The sequence below is a fragment of the Aphelocoma coerulescens genome, unplaced genomic scaffold (assembly GCF_041296385.1).
Source record: "Aphelocoma coerulescens isolate FSJ_1873_10779 unplaced genomic scaffold, UR_Acoe_1.0 HiC_scaffold_452, whole genome shotgun sequence".
NCBI lineage: Eukaryota > Metazoa > Chordata > Aves > Passeriformes > Corvidae > Aphelocoma > Aphelocoma coerulescens.
Window position 1 is genome coordinate 1 of NW_027183796.1, and position 13,396 is coordinate 13,396.

At 47.8% G+C, this 13,396-nt stretch overlaps 1 protein-coding gene across 1 annotated transcript; it reads right to left on the bottom strand.

Annotated features, from left to right (window-relative positions):
- Positions 1-4,020: 4,020 nt before the first annotated feature.
- Positions 4,021-13,331, bottom strand: MRPL9 (mitochondrial ribosomal protein L9; the record flags this gene model as incomplete). Its single annotated transcript, XM_068999503.1, has 3 exons — positions 13,202-13,331; positions 10,990-11,149; positions 4,021-4,136 (listed from the first exon to the last, which is right to left on the bottom strand). Coding segments are annotated over exons 1-3 (339 nt in total), but the record flags the coding sequence as incomplete, so codon positions are not given.
- Positions 13,332-13,396: the final 65 nt, after the last annotated feature.

Sequence of the window (13,396 nt, forward strand, 5' to 3'; positions counted from 1 at the left end):
CCCCCCTTTGGGGCCCTGCTGACCTCGCTGTGCTCCGGAGGTTGGTGGGGGATGGGTAAAGGGAAAAAAACCCCAAAAAACCTCAAAAAACAAAACAAAACAAAAAAAACAAAAAAACAAAAAACAAAAAAACCCTCAAAAAACCACCAAAAAATCCCAAAAAAACCCCAAAAATCCCTAAAAAACCTCAAAAAAATCCCCAAAAAATCCCCAAAAAACCACAAAAAATCCCTAAAAAACCACAAAAAAATCCCCCAAAAAAACCAAAAAATCTACAAAAAAAACCCCAACAAATCCTAAAAAAAACCCAAAAAAACCTCAAAAAAACCCCCAAAAAACCCCAAAAAAACCAAAAAAAACCAAAAAACCCCTAAAAAAACCCTAAAAATCCACCAAAAAAACCCAAAAAACCCTAAAAATCCACCAAAAAAAACCCAAAAAACCCCTAAAAATCCCAAAAAAACCTCAAAAAAATCTCAAAAAAACACCTAAAAATCCACAAAAAAAACCCAAAAAACCCTCAAAAAAAACCCCCCAAAAAACCAAAAAAACCCCAAAAACCCCAAAAAAACCCCAAAACCCCCCAACCCCCCCTATGGGCCCTGCTGACCTCGCTGTGCTCCCGGAGGTTGGTGGGGGATGGGTAGAGGGAAAAAAAACCCAAAAAACCCTAGAAAACCTCAAAAAAACCCCAAAAAAAAAAAAAAAAAACGAAAAAAAACCCTTAAAAACCCCCAAAAAATCCTAAAAAAAAAAACCAAAAAACCTCAAAAAAACCCCTAAAAGACCCAAAAAAACCCCCCCCAAAAAACCCCAAAAAATCCCTAAAAAACCTCAAAAAAATCCAAAAAAAACCCCTAAAAATCCACAAAAAAACCCCAAAAAATCCTAAAAAAACCCAAAAAAACCTCACAAAACAACACAACCCCCCCAAAAACCCCCCACAAAACCCTACAAATCCACAAAAAAACCCAAAAAACCACAAAAAATCCCTAAAAAACCTCAAAAAAAATCCCAAAAAAACCCTAAAAATCCACCAAAAACCCCCCCCCCCAAAAAAATCCCAAAAAAACCACAAAAAACCACCAAAAAACCCTAAAAAAACCCTAAAAATCCACAAAAAAACCCAAAAAAACCACAAAAATCCCTAAAAAACCTCAAAAAAATCCCCAAAAAAACCCTACAATCCACAAAAAAAACCCCAAAAAATCCTAAAAAAACCCAAAAAAACCTCAAAAAACCCCAAAAAATCCTAAAAAAACCAAAAAAGCCTCAAAAAACCACCAAAAAAACCCAAAAAAACCCTAAAAAAACCCCTAAAAATCCACAAAAAAACCCCCAAAAAACCTCAAAAAAATCCCCAAAAAACCCTAAAAATCCAAAAAAACCCCCAAAAAACCTCAAAAAAAACCCTAAAAAAACCCTAAAAAAAACCCTAAAAATCCACAAAAAAATCCCAGAAAACCCTCAAAAAAATCCAAAAAAACCCCAAAAAAAACCCTAAAAAACCCCAAAAAAACCCTAAAAAACCTCAAAAAAATCCCCAAAAAATCCAAAAAAAATCCCTAAAAACCCTCAAAAAAAACCCTAAAAAACCCCAAAACCCCAAAAAAACCCCAAACCCCCCAACCCCCCCTATGGGGCCCTGCTGACCTCGCTGTGCTCCCGGAGGTTGGTGGGGGATGGGTAGAGGGAAAAAAAAACCCAAAAAACCCTAGAAAACCTCAAAAAAAACCCAAAAAACCCAAAAAAAAACGAAAAAAAACCCCTTAAAACCCCCCAAAAAATCCTAAAAAAAAAACCCAAAAAACCTCAAAAAAAACCCCTAAAAGACCCAAAAAAAACCCCCCAAAAAACCCCAAAAAATCCCTAAAAAACCTCAAAAAAATCCAAAAAACCCCCTAAAAATCCACAAAAAAAACCCCAAAAAATCCTAAAAAAACCCAAAAAAACCTCAAAAAAACACAAAAAAACCCCCCAAAAAACCCCCAAAAAAACCCTAAAAATCCACAAAAAAACCCAAAAAACCCACAAAAAATCCCTAAAAAACCTCAAAAAAATCCCAAAAAAACCCTAAAAATCCACAAAAAAACCCCCCAAAAAATCCCAAAAAAACCACAAAAAACCACCAAAAAAACCCTAAAAAAACCCTAAAAATCCACAAAAAACCCCAAAAAAACCACAAAAAATCCCTAAAAAACCTCAAAAAAATCCCCAAAAAAACCCTAAAAACCCACAAAAAAAACCCCAAAAAATCCTAAAAAAACCCAAAAAAACCTCAAAAAACCCCAAAAAATCCTAAAAAAACCCAAAAAAGCCTCAAAAAACCACCAAAAAAAACCCCAAAAAAACCCTAAAAAAACCCCTAAAAATCCACAAAAAAACCCCCAAAAAACCTCAAAAAAACCCTAAAAAAAACCTAAAAAAACCCTAAAAATCCACAAAAAAATCCCAGAAAACCCTCAAAAAAATCCAAAAAAACCCCAAAAAAAACCCTAAAAAACCCCAAAAAAACCCTAAAAAACCTCAAAAAAATCCCCAAAAAATCAAAAAAAAATCCCTAAAAACCCTCAAAAAAAACCCTAAAAAACCCCAAAAACCCCAAAAAAACCCCAAACCCCCCAACCCCCCCTATGGGGCCCTGCTGACCTCGCTGTGCTCCCGGAGGTTGGTGGGGGATGGGTAGAGGGAAAAAAAAAACAAAAAACCCTAGAAAACCTCAAAAAAACCCCAAAAAAACCAAAAAAAAACCAAAAAAAAACCTTAAAAACTCCCAAAAAATCCTAAAAAAACCCCAAAAAATCCCTAAAAAACCTCAAAAAAATCCCCAAAAAATCCCCAAAAAACCACAAAAAATCCCTAAAAAACCACAAAAAAATCCCAAAAAAACCCAAAAAAACCCTAAAAAACCCCAAAAAGACCCCAAAAAAAACCAAAAAATCCACCAAAAAAACCCCAAAAAACCCCAAAAAAATCCTAAAAAAAACCCCAAAAACCTCAAAAAACCCCAAAAAGACCCCAAAAAACAAAAAAAAAACCCCCAAAAAAACCCTTAAAAACCCCCAAAAATCCTAAAAAAACCTCAAAAAAACCCTAAAAAAACCACAAAAATCCACAAAAAAAACCCCAAAAAACCCCCTAAAAATCCCAAAAGAACCTCAAAAAATCCACAAAAAAACCCCAAAAAACCCTCAAAAAAAACCCTAAAAAAACCCAAAAAATCCCAAAAAAACCCAAAAAAACCTCAAAAAAATCCCAAAAAAATCCGAAAAAAAACCCAAAAACCCCCAAAAAAACCCCAAAACCCCCCAAAACCCCCCAACCCCCCCTAGGGGCCCTGCTGACCTCGCTGTGCTCCCGGAGGTTGGTGGGGGATGGGTAGAGGGAAAAAAAACCCAAAAAACCTCAAAAAAACAAAACAAAACAAAACAAAAAAACAAAAAAAACAAAAAAACCCTCAAAAAACCACCAAAAAATCCCAAAAAAACCCCAAAAAATCCCTAAAAAAACTCAAAAAAATCCCCAAAAAATCCCCAAAAAACCACAAAAAATCCCTAAAAAACCACAAAAAAATCCCCAAAAAAAACCAAAAAATCTACAAAAAACCCCCCAAAAATCCTAAGAAAAACCAAAAAAAACTCAAAAAAAACCCCAAAAAAACCCTAAAAAACCCTAAAAAACCCCTAAAAATCCACAAAAAACCTCCAAAAAATCCCCAAAAAACCCCCAAAAAACCTCAAAAAAACACTAAAAAAACCCTAAAAAAACCCTAAAAAAACCCTAAAAATCCACAAAAAAATCCCAGAAAACCGTCAAAAAAATCCAAAAAAACCCCTAAAAATCCCTAAAAAAAAACCCCAAAAACCACAAAAAAACCCAAAAAAATCCCCAAAAAATCCCAAAAAACCTCAAAAAAATCCCCAAAAAATCCAAAAAAAATCCCTAAAAACCCTAAAAAAAAAACCTAAAAAACCCCAAAAACCCCAAAACCCCCCAACCCCCCCTATGGGCCCTGCTGACCTCGCTGTGCTCCCGGAGGTTGGTGGGGGATGGGTAGAGGGCCGCCCCCTGCGGCAGCAGCCGGTTCCGGCCCCGGTGCTTCGGGACCCTCACGAGGTCCCCGCGATTCCCCAAACCTGGGAACGATCCCAAAAATCAGCTGGGAAGGGCGGGGGGGGCATAAAGGGGAGGGGGGGGGGTGTGGGGGATGGGAATTGGGGGCGGGGGGGGGGGGTGAAGGAATTTTGTGGGAATTATGGAGAGATTTCGTAAAATCGGGCGGGAATTCTTGGGAATTGGAAAGGAATTCTTGGGAATTGGAAAGGAATTCTTGGGAATTGGAAAGGAATTCTTGGGAATTGGAAAGGAATTCTGGGGAATTGGAAAGGAATTCTTGGGAATTGGAAAGGAATTCCATGGGAATTATAAAGGAATTCCATGGATTGAGCAGGAATTCCATGGAATTGGACAGGAATTCCATGGGAATTAAAGAGAAATTCCATGGAATTGGAAAAGAATTCCCGAAAATTATAAAAAAATTCCATGGAAATTAGAATCGAATTCCATGGATTGAACAGGAATTCCATGGGAATTATAAAGGAATTCCATGGAATTGAACAAGAATTCCAGGAAATTATAAAGGAATTCCATGCATTAAACAAGAATTCCATGGAAAATACAAAGGAATTCCATAAAATTGAACAAGAATTCCATGGAAATTAAAGAGAAATTCCATGGAATAAGACAAGAATTCCAAGAAATTAGAAACGAATTCCATGGATTAAACAGGAATTCTATGGAAATTATAAAGGAATTCCATGAAATTGGACAGGAATTCCATGGAGTTTTTGGGTTTGGGAGGTCCAAAATCAGCTGGGAATGGTGGGAAAATCCCAAAGGGGTTGAGTTCCATGGATTGAGCAGGAATTCCATGGAATTATAAAGGAATTCCATGGAATTGGACAGGAATTCCAGGAAATTATAAAGGAATTCCATGGATTGGACAAGAATTCCATGGAAATTAAAGAGAAATTCCATGGAATTGTTGGAATTGGGAGGTCCAAAATCAGCTGGGAATGGTGGGAAAATCCCAAAGGGTGAATTCTGTGGGATTATAAAGGAATTCCATGGATTGAACAGGAATTCCATGGAATTATAAAGGAATTCCATGAAAATTGACAGGAATTCCATGGGAACTAAAAAGAAATTCCGTGGAACGAGACAAGAATTCCAGAAAATTATAAAGGAATTCCATGGAAATTAGAATCGAATTCCATGGATTGAACAGGAGTTCCATGGGAATTATAAAGGAATTCCATGGATTGAGCAGAAATTCCATGGGAATTATAAAGGAATTCCATGAAAATTGACAGGAATTCCATGGGAATTAAAGAGAAATTCCATGGAATTGGAAAAGAATTCCCGAAAATTATAAAAAAATTCCATGGAAATTAGAATCGAATTCCATGGACTGAACAGGAATTCCGTGGGAATTATAAAGGAATTCCATGAAATTGGACAGGAATTCTATGGGAATTATAGAGAAATTCCATGGAATTGGAAATGAATTCCAGGAAATTATAAAAAAATTCCATGGAAATTAGAATCGAATTCCACGGATTGGACAGGAATTCCATGGAAAATATAAAGGAATTCCATGGAAATTGACAGGAATTCCATGGAAATTAAAGAGAAATTCCATGGAATTGTTGGAATTGGGAGGTCCAAAATCAGCTGGGAATGGTGGGAAAATCCCAAAGGGTGAATTCTGTGGGATTATAAAGGAATTCCATGGATTGAACAGGAATTCCATGGAATTATAAAGGAATTCCATGAAAATTGACAGGAATTCCATGGGAATTAAAGAGAAATTCCATGGATTGAACAGGAATTCCACAGAAATTATAAAGGAATTCTGTGGAATTGGACAGGAATTCCATGGAAAATATAAAGGAATTCCATGGGAATTGACAGGAATTCCATGGAAATTAAAAAGAAATTTCATAATATTGGACAGGAATTCCAGCAAATTATAAAGGAATTCCACAGGAATTAAAGAGAAATTCCATGGAATTCGAAAAGAATTCCAGGAAATTATAAAGAAATTCCATGGATTGGACAGGAATTCCATGGAAAATACAAAGGAATTCCATGAAATTGAACAAGAATTCCATGAAAATTAAAAGAGAAATTCTATGAAATTGGACAGGAATTCCATGGAATTGTTGGAATTGGGAGGTCCAGACTCAGCTGGGAATGGTGGGAAAATCCCAAAGGGTGAATTCTGGGGGATTATAAAGGAATTCCATGGATTGAGCTGGAATTCCATGGAATTATAAAGGAATTCCATGAAAATTGACAGGAATTCCATGGGAATTAAAGAGAAATTCCATGGATTGAACAGGAATTCCATGGAAATTAAAGAGAAATTCCATGGAATTGGAAAGGAATTCCAGGAAATTATAAAGGAATTCCATGGATTGGACAAAAATTCAATGGGAATTAAAGAGAAATTTCATAAAATTGGACAGGAATTCCAGGAAATTATAAAGGAATTCCGAGAAATTATAAAGGAATTCCATGGAATTGGACAGGAATTCTATGGGAATTATAAAGGAATCCATGAAAATTGACAGGAATTCCATGAGAATTAAAGAGAAATTCCATGGAACGGGACAAGAATTCCAGAAAATTATAAAGGAATTCCATGGAAATTAGAATCGAATTCCATGGATTGAACAGGAATTCCATGGGAATTATAAAGGAATTCCATGGAATTGAACAAAAATTCCAGGAAATTATAAAGGAATTCCATAGATTGAACAAGAATTCCATGAAAATTAAAAGAGAAATTCTATGAAATTGGACAGGAATTCCATGGAATTGTTGGAATTGGGAGGTTCAAAATCAGCTGGGAATGGTGGGAAAATCCCAAAGGGTGAATTCTGTGGGATTATAAAGGAATTCCATGGATTGAGCTGGAATTCCATGGAATTATAAAGGAATTCCATGAAAATTGACAGGAATTCCATGGGAATTAAAGAGAAATTCCATGGATTGAACAGGAATTCCATGGAAATTAAAGAGAAATTCCATGGAATTGGAAAGGAATTCCAGGAAATTATAAAGGAATTCCATGGATTGGACAAAAATTCAATGGGAATTAAAGAGAAATTTCATAAAATTGGACAGGAATTCCAGGAAATTATAAAGGAATTCCGAGAAATTATAAAGGAATTCCATGGAATTGAACAGGAATTCTATGGAATTATAAAGGAATTCCATGGAATTGGACAGGAATTCCATGGGAATTATAAAGGAATCCATGAAAATTGACAGGAATTCCATGGGAACTAAAAAGAAATTCCATGGAACGGGACAAGAATTCCAGAAAATTATAAAGGAATTCCATGGAAATTAGAATCGAATTCCATGGATTGAACAGGAATTCCATGGGAATTATAAAGGAATTCCATGGAATTGAACAAGAATTCCAGGAAATTATAAAGGAATTCCATGCATTAAACAAGAATTCCATGGAAAATACAAAGGAATTCCATAAAATTGAACAAGAATTCCATGGAAATTAAAGAGAAATTCCATGGAATAAGACAAGAATTCCAAGAAATTAGAAACGAATTCCATGGATTAAACAGGAATTCTATGGAAATTATAAAGGAATTCCATGAAATTGGACAGGAATTCCATGGAGTTTTTGGGTTTGGGAGGTCCAAAATCAGCTGGGAATGGTGGGAAAATCCCAAAGGGGTTGAGTTCCATGGATTGAGCAGGAATTCCATGCAATTATAAAGGAATTCCATAAAATTGGACAGGAATTCCATGGAAACTGAAGAGAAATTCCGTGGATTGAATTCTGTGGAATTATAAAGGAATTCCACGGATTGAACCAAAATTCCAAAAAATTATAAAGGAATTCCACAGAAATTATAAGGGAATTCCATGGAAATTATAAAGGAATTCCACGAAATTGGGCAGAAATTCCATGGAATTCTCGGACAAAATGGGATGAAAAGAGCTGGAAATGATCTGGAAATGTGGGAATTCCCGGGAAAAGGTTGGGAATGAAGGGATTCCTGGGAAGGGGCTGGGAATGTGGGAATTCCTGGGAAAGGGGCTGGGAATGAAGGGATTTCCAGGAAGGGCTGGGAATGGGGGAATTCCTGGGAAAGGGCTGGGAATGAAGGGATTTCCAGGAAGGGCTGGGAATGTGGGAATTCCTGGGAAAGGGTTGGGAATGAAGGGATTTCCAGGAAGGGCTGGGAATGGGGGAATTCCTGGGAAAGGGTTGGGAATGAAGGGATTTCCAGGATAAAATGGGATGAAAAGAGCTGGAAATGGGCTGGGAATGTGGGAATTCCTTGGGAAAGGGGCTGGGAATGAAGGGATTTCCAGGAAGGGGCTGGGAATGTGGGAATTCCTTGGAAAAGGGCTGGGAATGAAAGGATTTCCAGGATAAAATGGGATGAAAAGAGCTGGAAATGGGCTGGGAACGTGAGAATTCCTGGGAAAGGGTTGGGAATGAAGGGATTTCCAGGAAGGGCTGGGAATGGGGGAATTCCTGGGAAAGGGTTGGGAATGAAGGGATTTCCAGGAAGGGCTGGGAATGTGGGAATTCCTGGGAAAGGGGCTGGGAATGAAGGGATTTCCAGGAAGGGGCTGGGAATGTGGGAATTCCTGGGAAAGGGGCTGGGAATGAAGGGATTTCCGGGATAAAATGGGATGAAAAGAGCTGGAAATGGGCTGGGAATGTGAGAATTCCTGGGAAAGGGTTGGGAATGAAAGGATTTCCAGGAAGGGGCTGGGAATTCCAGGAAGGGCCGGGAATGAAGGGATGCCTGGGAAGGGGCTGGGAATGAAAAGATTCCCAGGAAGGGCTGGGAATGCAGAGATCCCCGGGAAGGGGACGGGAAGGGCTGGGAATTCCAGGAAGGGGCGGGAACAAAGGGATCCCTGGGAAGGGCTGGGAATTCCGGGAAGGGGCCGGGAATGTGGAATCCCCAGGAAGGGCTGGGAATGTGGAATCCCTGGGAAGGGCTGGGAATTCCAGGAAGGGGCTGGGAACAAAGGGATCCCCGGGAAGGGCTGGGAATCCCGGGAAGGGGCTGGGAATGCAGGGATCCTTGGGAAGGCCCCGGGAAGGACTGGGAATGAAGGGATCCCTGGAAAGGGCTGGGAATTCCAGGAAGGGGCTGGGAATGCAGGGATCCTTGGGAAAGGGCTGGGAATGAAGGGATCCCCGGGAAGGGCTGGGAATGAAGGGATCCCTGGAAAGGGCTGGGAATTCCAGGAAGGGGCTGGGAATGCAGGGATCCCTGGGAAAGGGCTGGGAATGAAGGGATCCCTGGAAAGGGCTGGGAATTCCAGGAAGGGGCTGGGAATGCAGGGATCCTTGGGAAAGGGCTGGGAATGAAGGGATCCCCGGGAAGGGCTGGGAATCCTGGGAAGGGACCGGGAACAGGGGATCTCCGGGAATGCGGGCTCCCCGGGAATGTGGGATCCCCGGGAAGGGCTGGGAATCCCGGGAAGGGCTGGGAATGCTGGGAATGGCCTGGGGCTCCCTGGAACTCCCCGGGCAGGGCTGAGAATCCCGGGAATGGCCCAGGGCTCCCTGGGCAGGGCTGGGAATGCCAGGAATGGCCCGGGGCTCTGGGAATGCCAGGAATGGCCCAGAGCTCCTGGGAAGGGCTGGGAATCCCCCCCGGGAGCTCCCTGGGCAGGGCTGGGAATGCCAGGAATGGCCTGGGGCTCCCTGGGCAGGGCTGGGAATGCCAGGAATGGCCCGGGGCTCTGGGAATGCCAGGAATGGCCCAGAGCTCCTGGGAAGGGCTGGGAATCCCGGGAATGGCCTGGGGCTCCCTGGGCAGGGCTGGGAATGCCGGGAATGGCCCGGGGCTCTGGGAATGCCGGGAATGGCCCAGAGCTCCTGGGCAGGGCTGGGAATCCCCCCCAGGAGCTCCCTGGGCAGGGCTGGGAATGCCAGGAACGGCTCCCGGGCAGGGTGGGAATGCCAGGAATGGCTCCCGGGCAGGGTGGGAATGCCAGGAATGGCTCCCGGGGCAGGATGGGAATGCCAGGAATGGCTCCCGGGCAGGGTGGGAATGCCAGGAATGGCTCCCGGGCAGGGTGGGAATGCCAGGAACGGCTCCCGGGCAGGGTGGGAATGCCGGGAACGGCTCCTGGGCAGGGTGGGAATGCCAGGAACGGCTCCCGGGCAGGGTGGGAATGCCGGGAATGGCTCCCGGGGCAGGGTGGGAATGCCAGGAACGGCTCCCGGGCAGGGTGGGAATGCCGGGAATGGCTCCTGGGCAGGGTGGGAATGCCAGGAATGGCTCCTGGGCAGGATGGGAATCCCCCAGGGCTCCCTGAGCAGGGTGGGAATGCCAGGAACGGCTCCTGGGCAGGGTGGGAATGCCGGGAACGGCTCCCGGGCAGGGTGGGAATGCCGGGAATGGCTCCTGGGCAGGGTGGGAATGCCGGGAATGGCTCCTGGGCAGGGTGGGAATGCCGGGAATGGCTCCTGGGCAGGATGGGAATCCCCCAGGGCTCCCTGAGCAGGGTGGGAATGCCAGGAACGGCTCCTGGGCAGGGTGGGAATGCCGGGAATGGCTCCCGGGCAGGGCTGGGAATCCCCCGGGGCTCCCGGGCAGGGCTGGGAATCCCCCGGGGCTCCCGGGCAGGGCTGGGCATGCCGGGAATGGCTCCCGGGGCAGGATGGGAATGCCAGGAACGGCTCCCGGGCAGGGTGGGAATGCCGGGAACAGCTCCCGGGCAGGGTGGGAATGCCAGGAATGGCTCCCGGGGCAGGATGGGAATGCCAGGAATGGCTCCCGGGGCAGGATGGGAATGCCAGGAATGGCTCCCGGGCAGGGTGGGAATGCCGGGAATGGCTCCTGGGCAGGGTGGGAATGCCGGGAACGGCTCCCGGGCAGGGTGGGAATGCCAGGAATGGCTCCCGGGCAGGGCACTCACCGGGCACGGCGCGGCTCAGCAGCAGCTCCAGGGTTCCCCGGGGCTCGTGTTTGCCGTCCCGGAGCAGGCGGAAGACGCGGTGGCGCCGCGGGTGCAGCCGGGGGGCGGCCCCGGCCCGGGCCAGCGGCACCGGCCAGCAGCGCTCCAGCTGCACCGAGCCCTGCGGGGCCGCACACGGACACTGGCACCGCGGGCAAGGAGGGCAACGGGGGCAGCGGGGGCAATGGGGGCAACAGGGGCAATGGGGGCAAGGAGGGCAACGAGGGCAATGAGGGTAAGGAAGGCAACGAGGGCAAGGCGGGCAACGAGGGCAGGGAGGGTAACGGGGGAAACGGGGGCAAGCAAGGCAAGGAGGGCAAGGTGGGCAACGAGGGCAAGGTGGGCAAGGAAGGCAACGGGGGTAATGGGGGCAACGGCGGCAAGGAGGGCAAGGTGGGCAAGGAGGGCACGAGGGCAAGGAGAGCAAGGAGGGCAGGGAGGGCAGGGAGGGCAAGGTGGGAAATGAGGGCAAGGTGGGCAAGGTGGGCAAGGAGGGCAACGGGGGCAAGGAGGGCAACGGGGGCAAGGAGGGCAACGGGGGCAAGGGGGGCAAGGGGCAACGAGGGCAACGAGGGCAAGGTGAGCAAGGAGGGCAAGGAGGGCAAGGAGGGCAATGGGGGCAACGAGGGCAATGGGGGCAACGAGGGCAATGGGGGCAACGGGGGCAACGAGGGCAAGGCGGGCAACGGGGGCAACGAGGGTAACAGGGGAAATGGGGGCAACGAGGGCAATGGGGGCAAGGTGGGCAAGGAGGGCAAGGTGGGCAAGGAAGGCAACAGGGGTAATGGGGGCAACGGGGGCAAGGAGGGCAACGGGGGCAACGAGGGCAAGGGGGCAAAGAGGGCAAGGTTGGCAACGAGGGCAAGGAGGGCAACGAGGGCAAGGAGGGCAAGGGGGCAAAGAGGGCAAGGTTGGCAACGAGGGCAAGGAGGGCAACGAGGGCAAGGAGGGCAACGAGGGCAAGGAGGGCAATGGGGGTAGCGAGGGCAACGAGGGCAAGGTGAGCAAGGTGAGCAAGGAGGGCAACGAGGGCAAGGTGGGCAAGGAGGGCAAGGAGGGCAACAGGGGCAACAGGGGCAACGGGGGCAACGGGGGCAACGGGGGCAAGGAGGGCAAGGAGGGCAAGGAGGGCAAGGTGGGTAATGCGGGCAAGGAGGGCAAAGAGGGCAAGGTGGGCAACGAGGGCAACAAGGGCAAGGCGGCCACGGGGGCTATGGGGTCTTGGCGTTATGGGGTCTGGGGGCTATAGGGGTCTATAGGGTCTGGGGGCTATGGGGTGTGTGGGGCTCTAACGGGGGGCTATGGGGTCTGGGGGCTATGGGGTGTGTGGGGCTATAACGGGGGCTATGGGGTGTGTGGGGCTCTAACGGGGTCTATAGGGTCTGGGGGCTATGGGGTCTGGGGGCTATAACGGGGGCTTATAACGGGGGGTTATAACGGGGGGCTATGGGGTCTGGGGGCTATGGGGTGTGTGGGGCTCTAACAGGGGGCTATGGGGTCTGGGGGCTATGGGGTCTGGAGACTATAGGGGTCTATAGGGTCTGGGGGCTATGGGGTGTGTGAGGCTGCAACAGGGGGCTATGGGGCCTGGGGGCTATGGGGTTTGTGTGGGGCTCTAACGGGGGGCTAGGGGGTCTGGGGGCTCTGGGGTGTGGGGCTATAGGGGTCTATGGGGTCTGGGGGCTTTGGGCTCTGGGGGTTGGGGTGTGTGGGGCTCTAACGGGGGGCTATGGGGTCTGGGGGCTATGGGGTGTGGGGCTATAGGGGTCTATGGGGTCTGGGGGCTTTGGGTTCTGGGGGCTATGGGGTGTGTGGGGCTCTAACGGGGGGCTATGGGGTGTGTGGGGCTCTAACGGGGGCTATGGGGTCTGGGGGCTATGGGGTGTGTGGGCCATAACGGGGGCTATGGGGGCCTACAGGGTCCGGGGGCTCCCATGGACCCTTACGGGCTCCCCAGGGCTCCGTTGGGGGGGTTTTGGGCCCGGCTCCCACTCCGGCCCCGTCCCGCCGCCTCCCGGTACCGCCCCTCGGGCCCAACCCTCCATCCCCGGGGTCTCTCCGCCCTCACCCTCTTCACGCTCAGGGCCCCTCCCGCCGCCCGTTACCGACCCCCCGGCGCCCCTCAGCCCTCCCCGCCGGTCTCCCCGGTCCCCCCGGCAGCCGCCGCCCTCACCAGGCCGTGGCTGAGGCTCAGGGCCCGGCTCAGCACCCGTCCCGCCGCTCCCGGGGCCAACATGGCGGCCCCGCTCCCCTCACGGCGCTCGAGGACCCCGCGGTGCCCGCACGGCGCCTGCGCAGAGCCCACGCCGGGCTGCCCCTGCGCGCGCCTGCGCGGAACGCGCGCACCGGGACGGACGGCGGCGCGTAA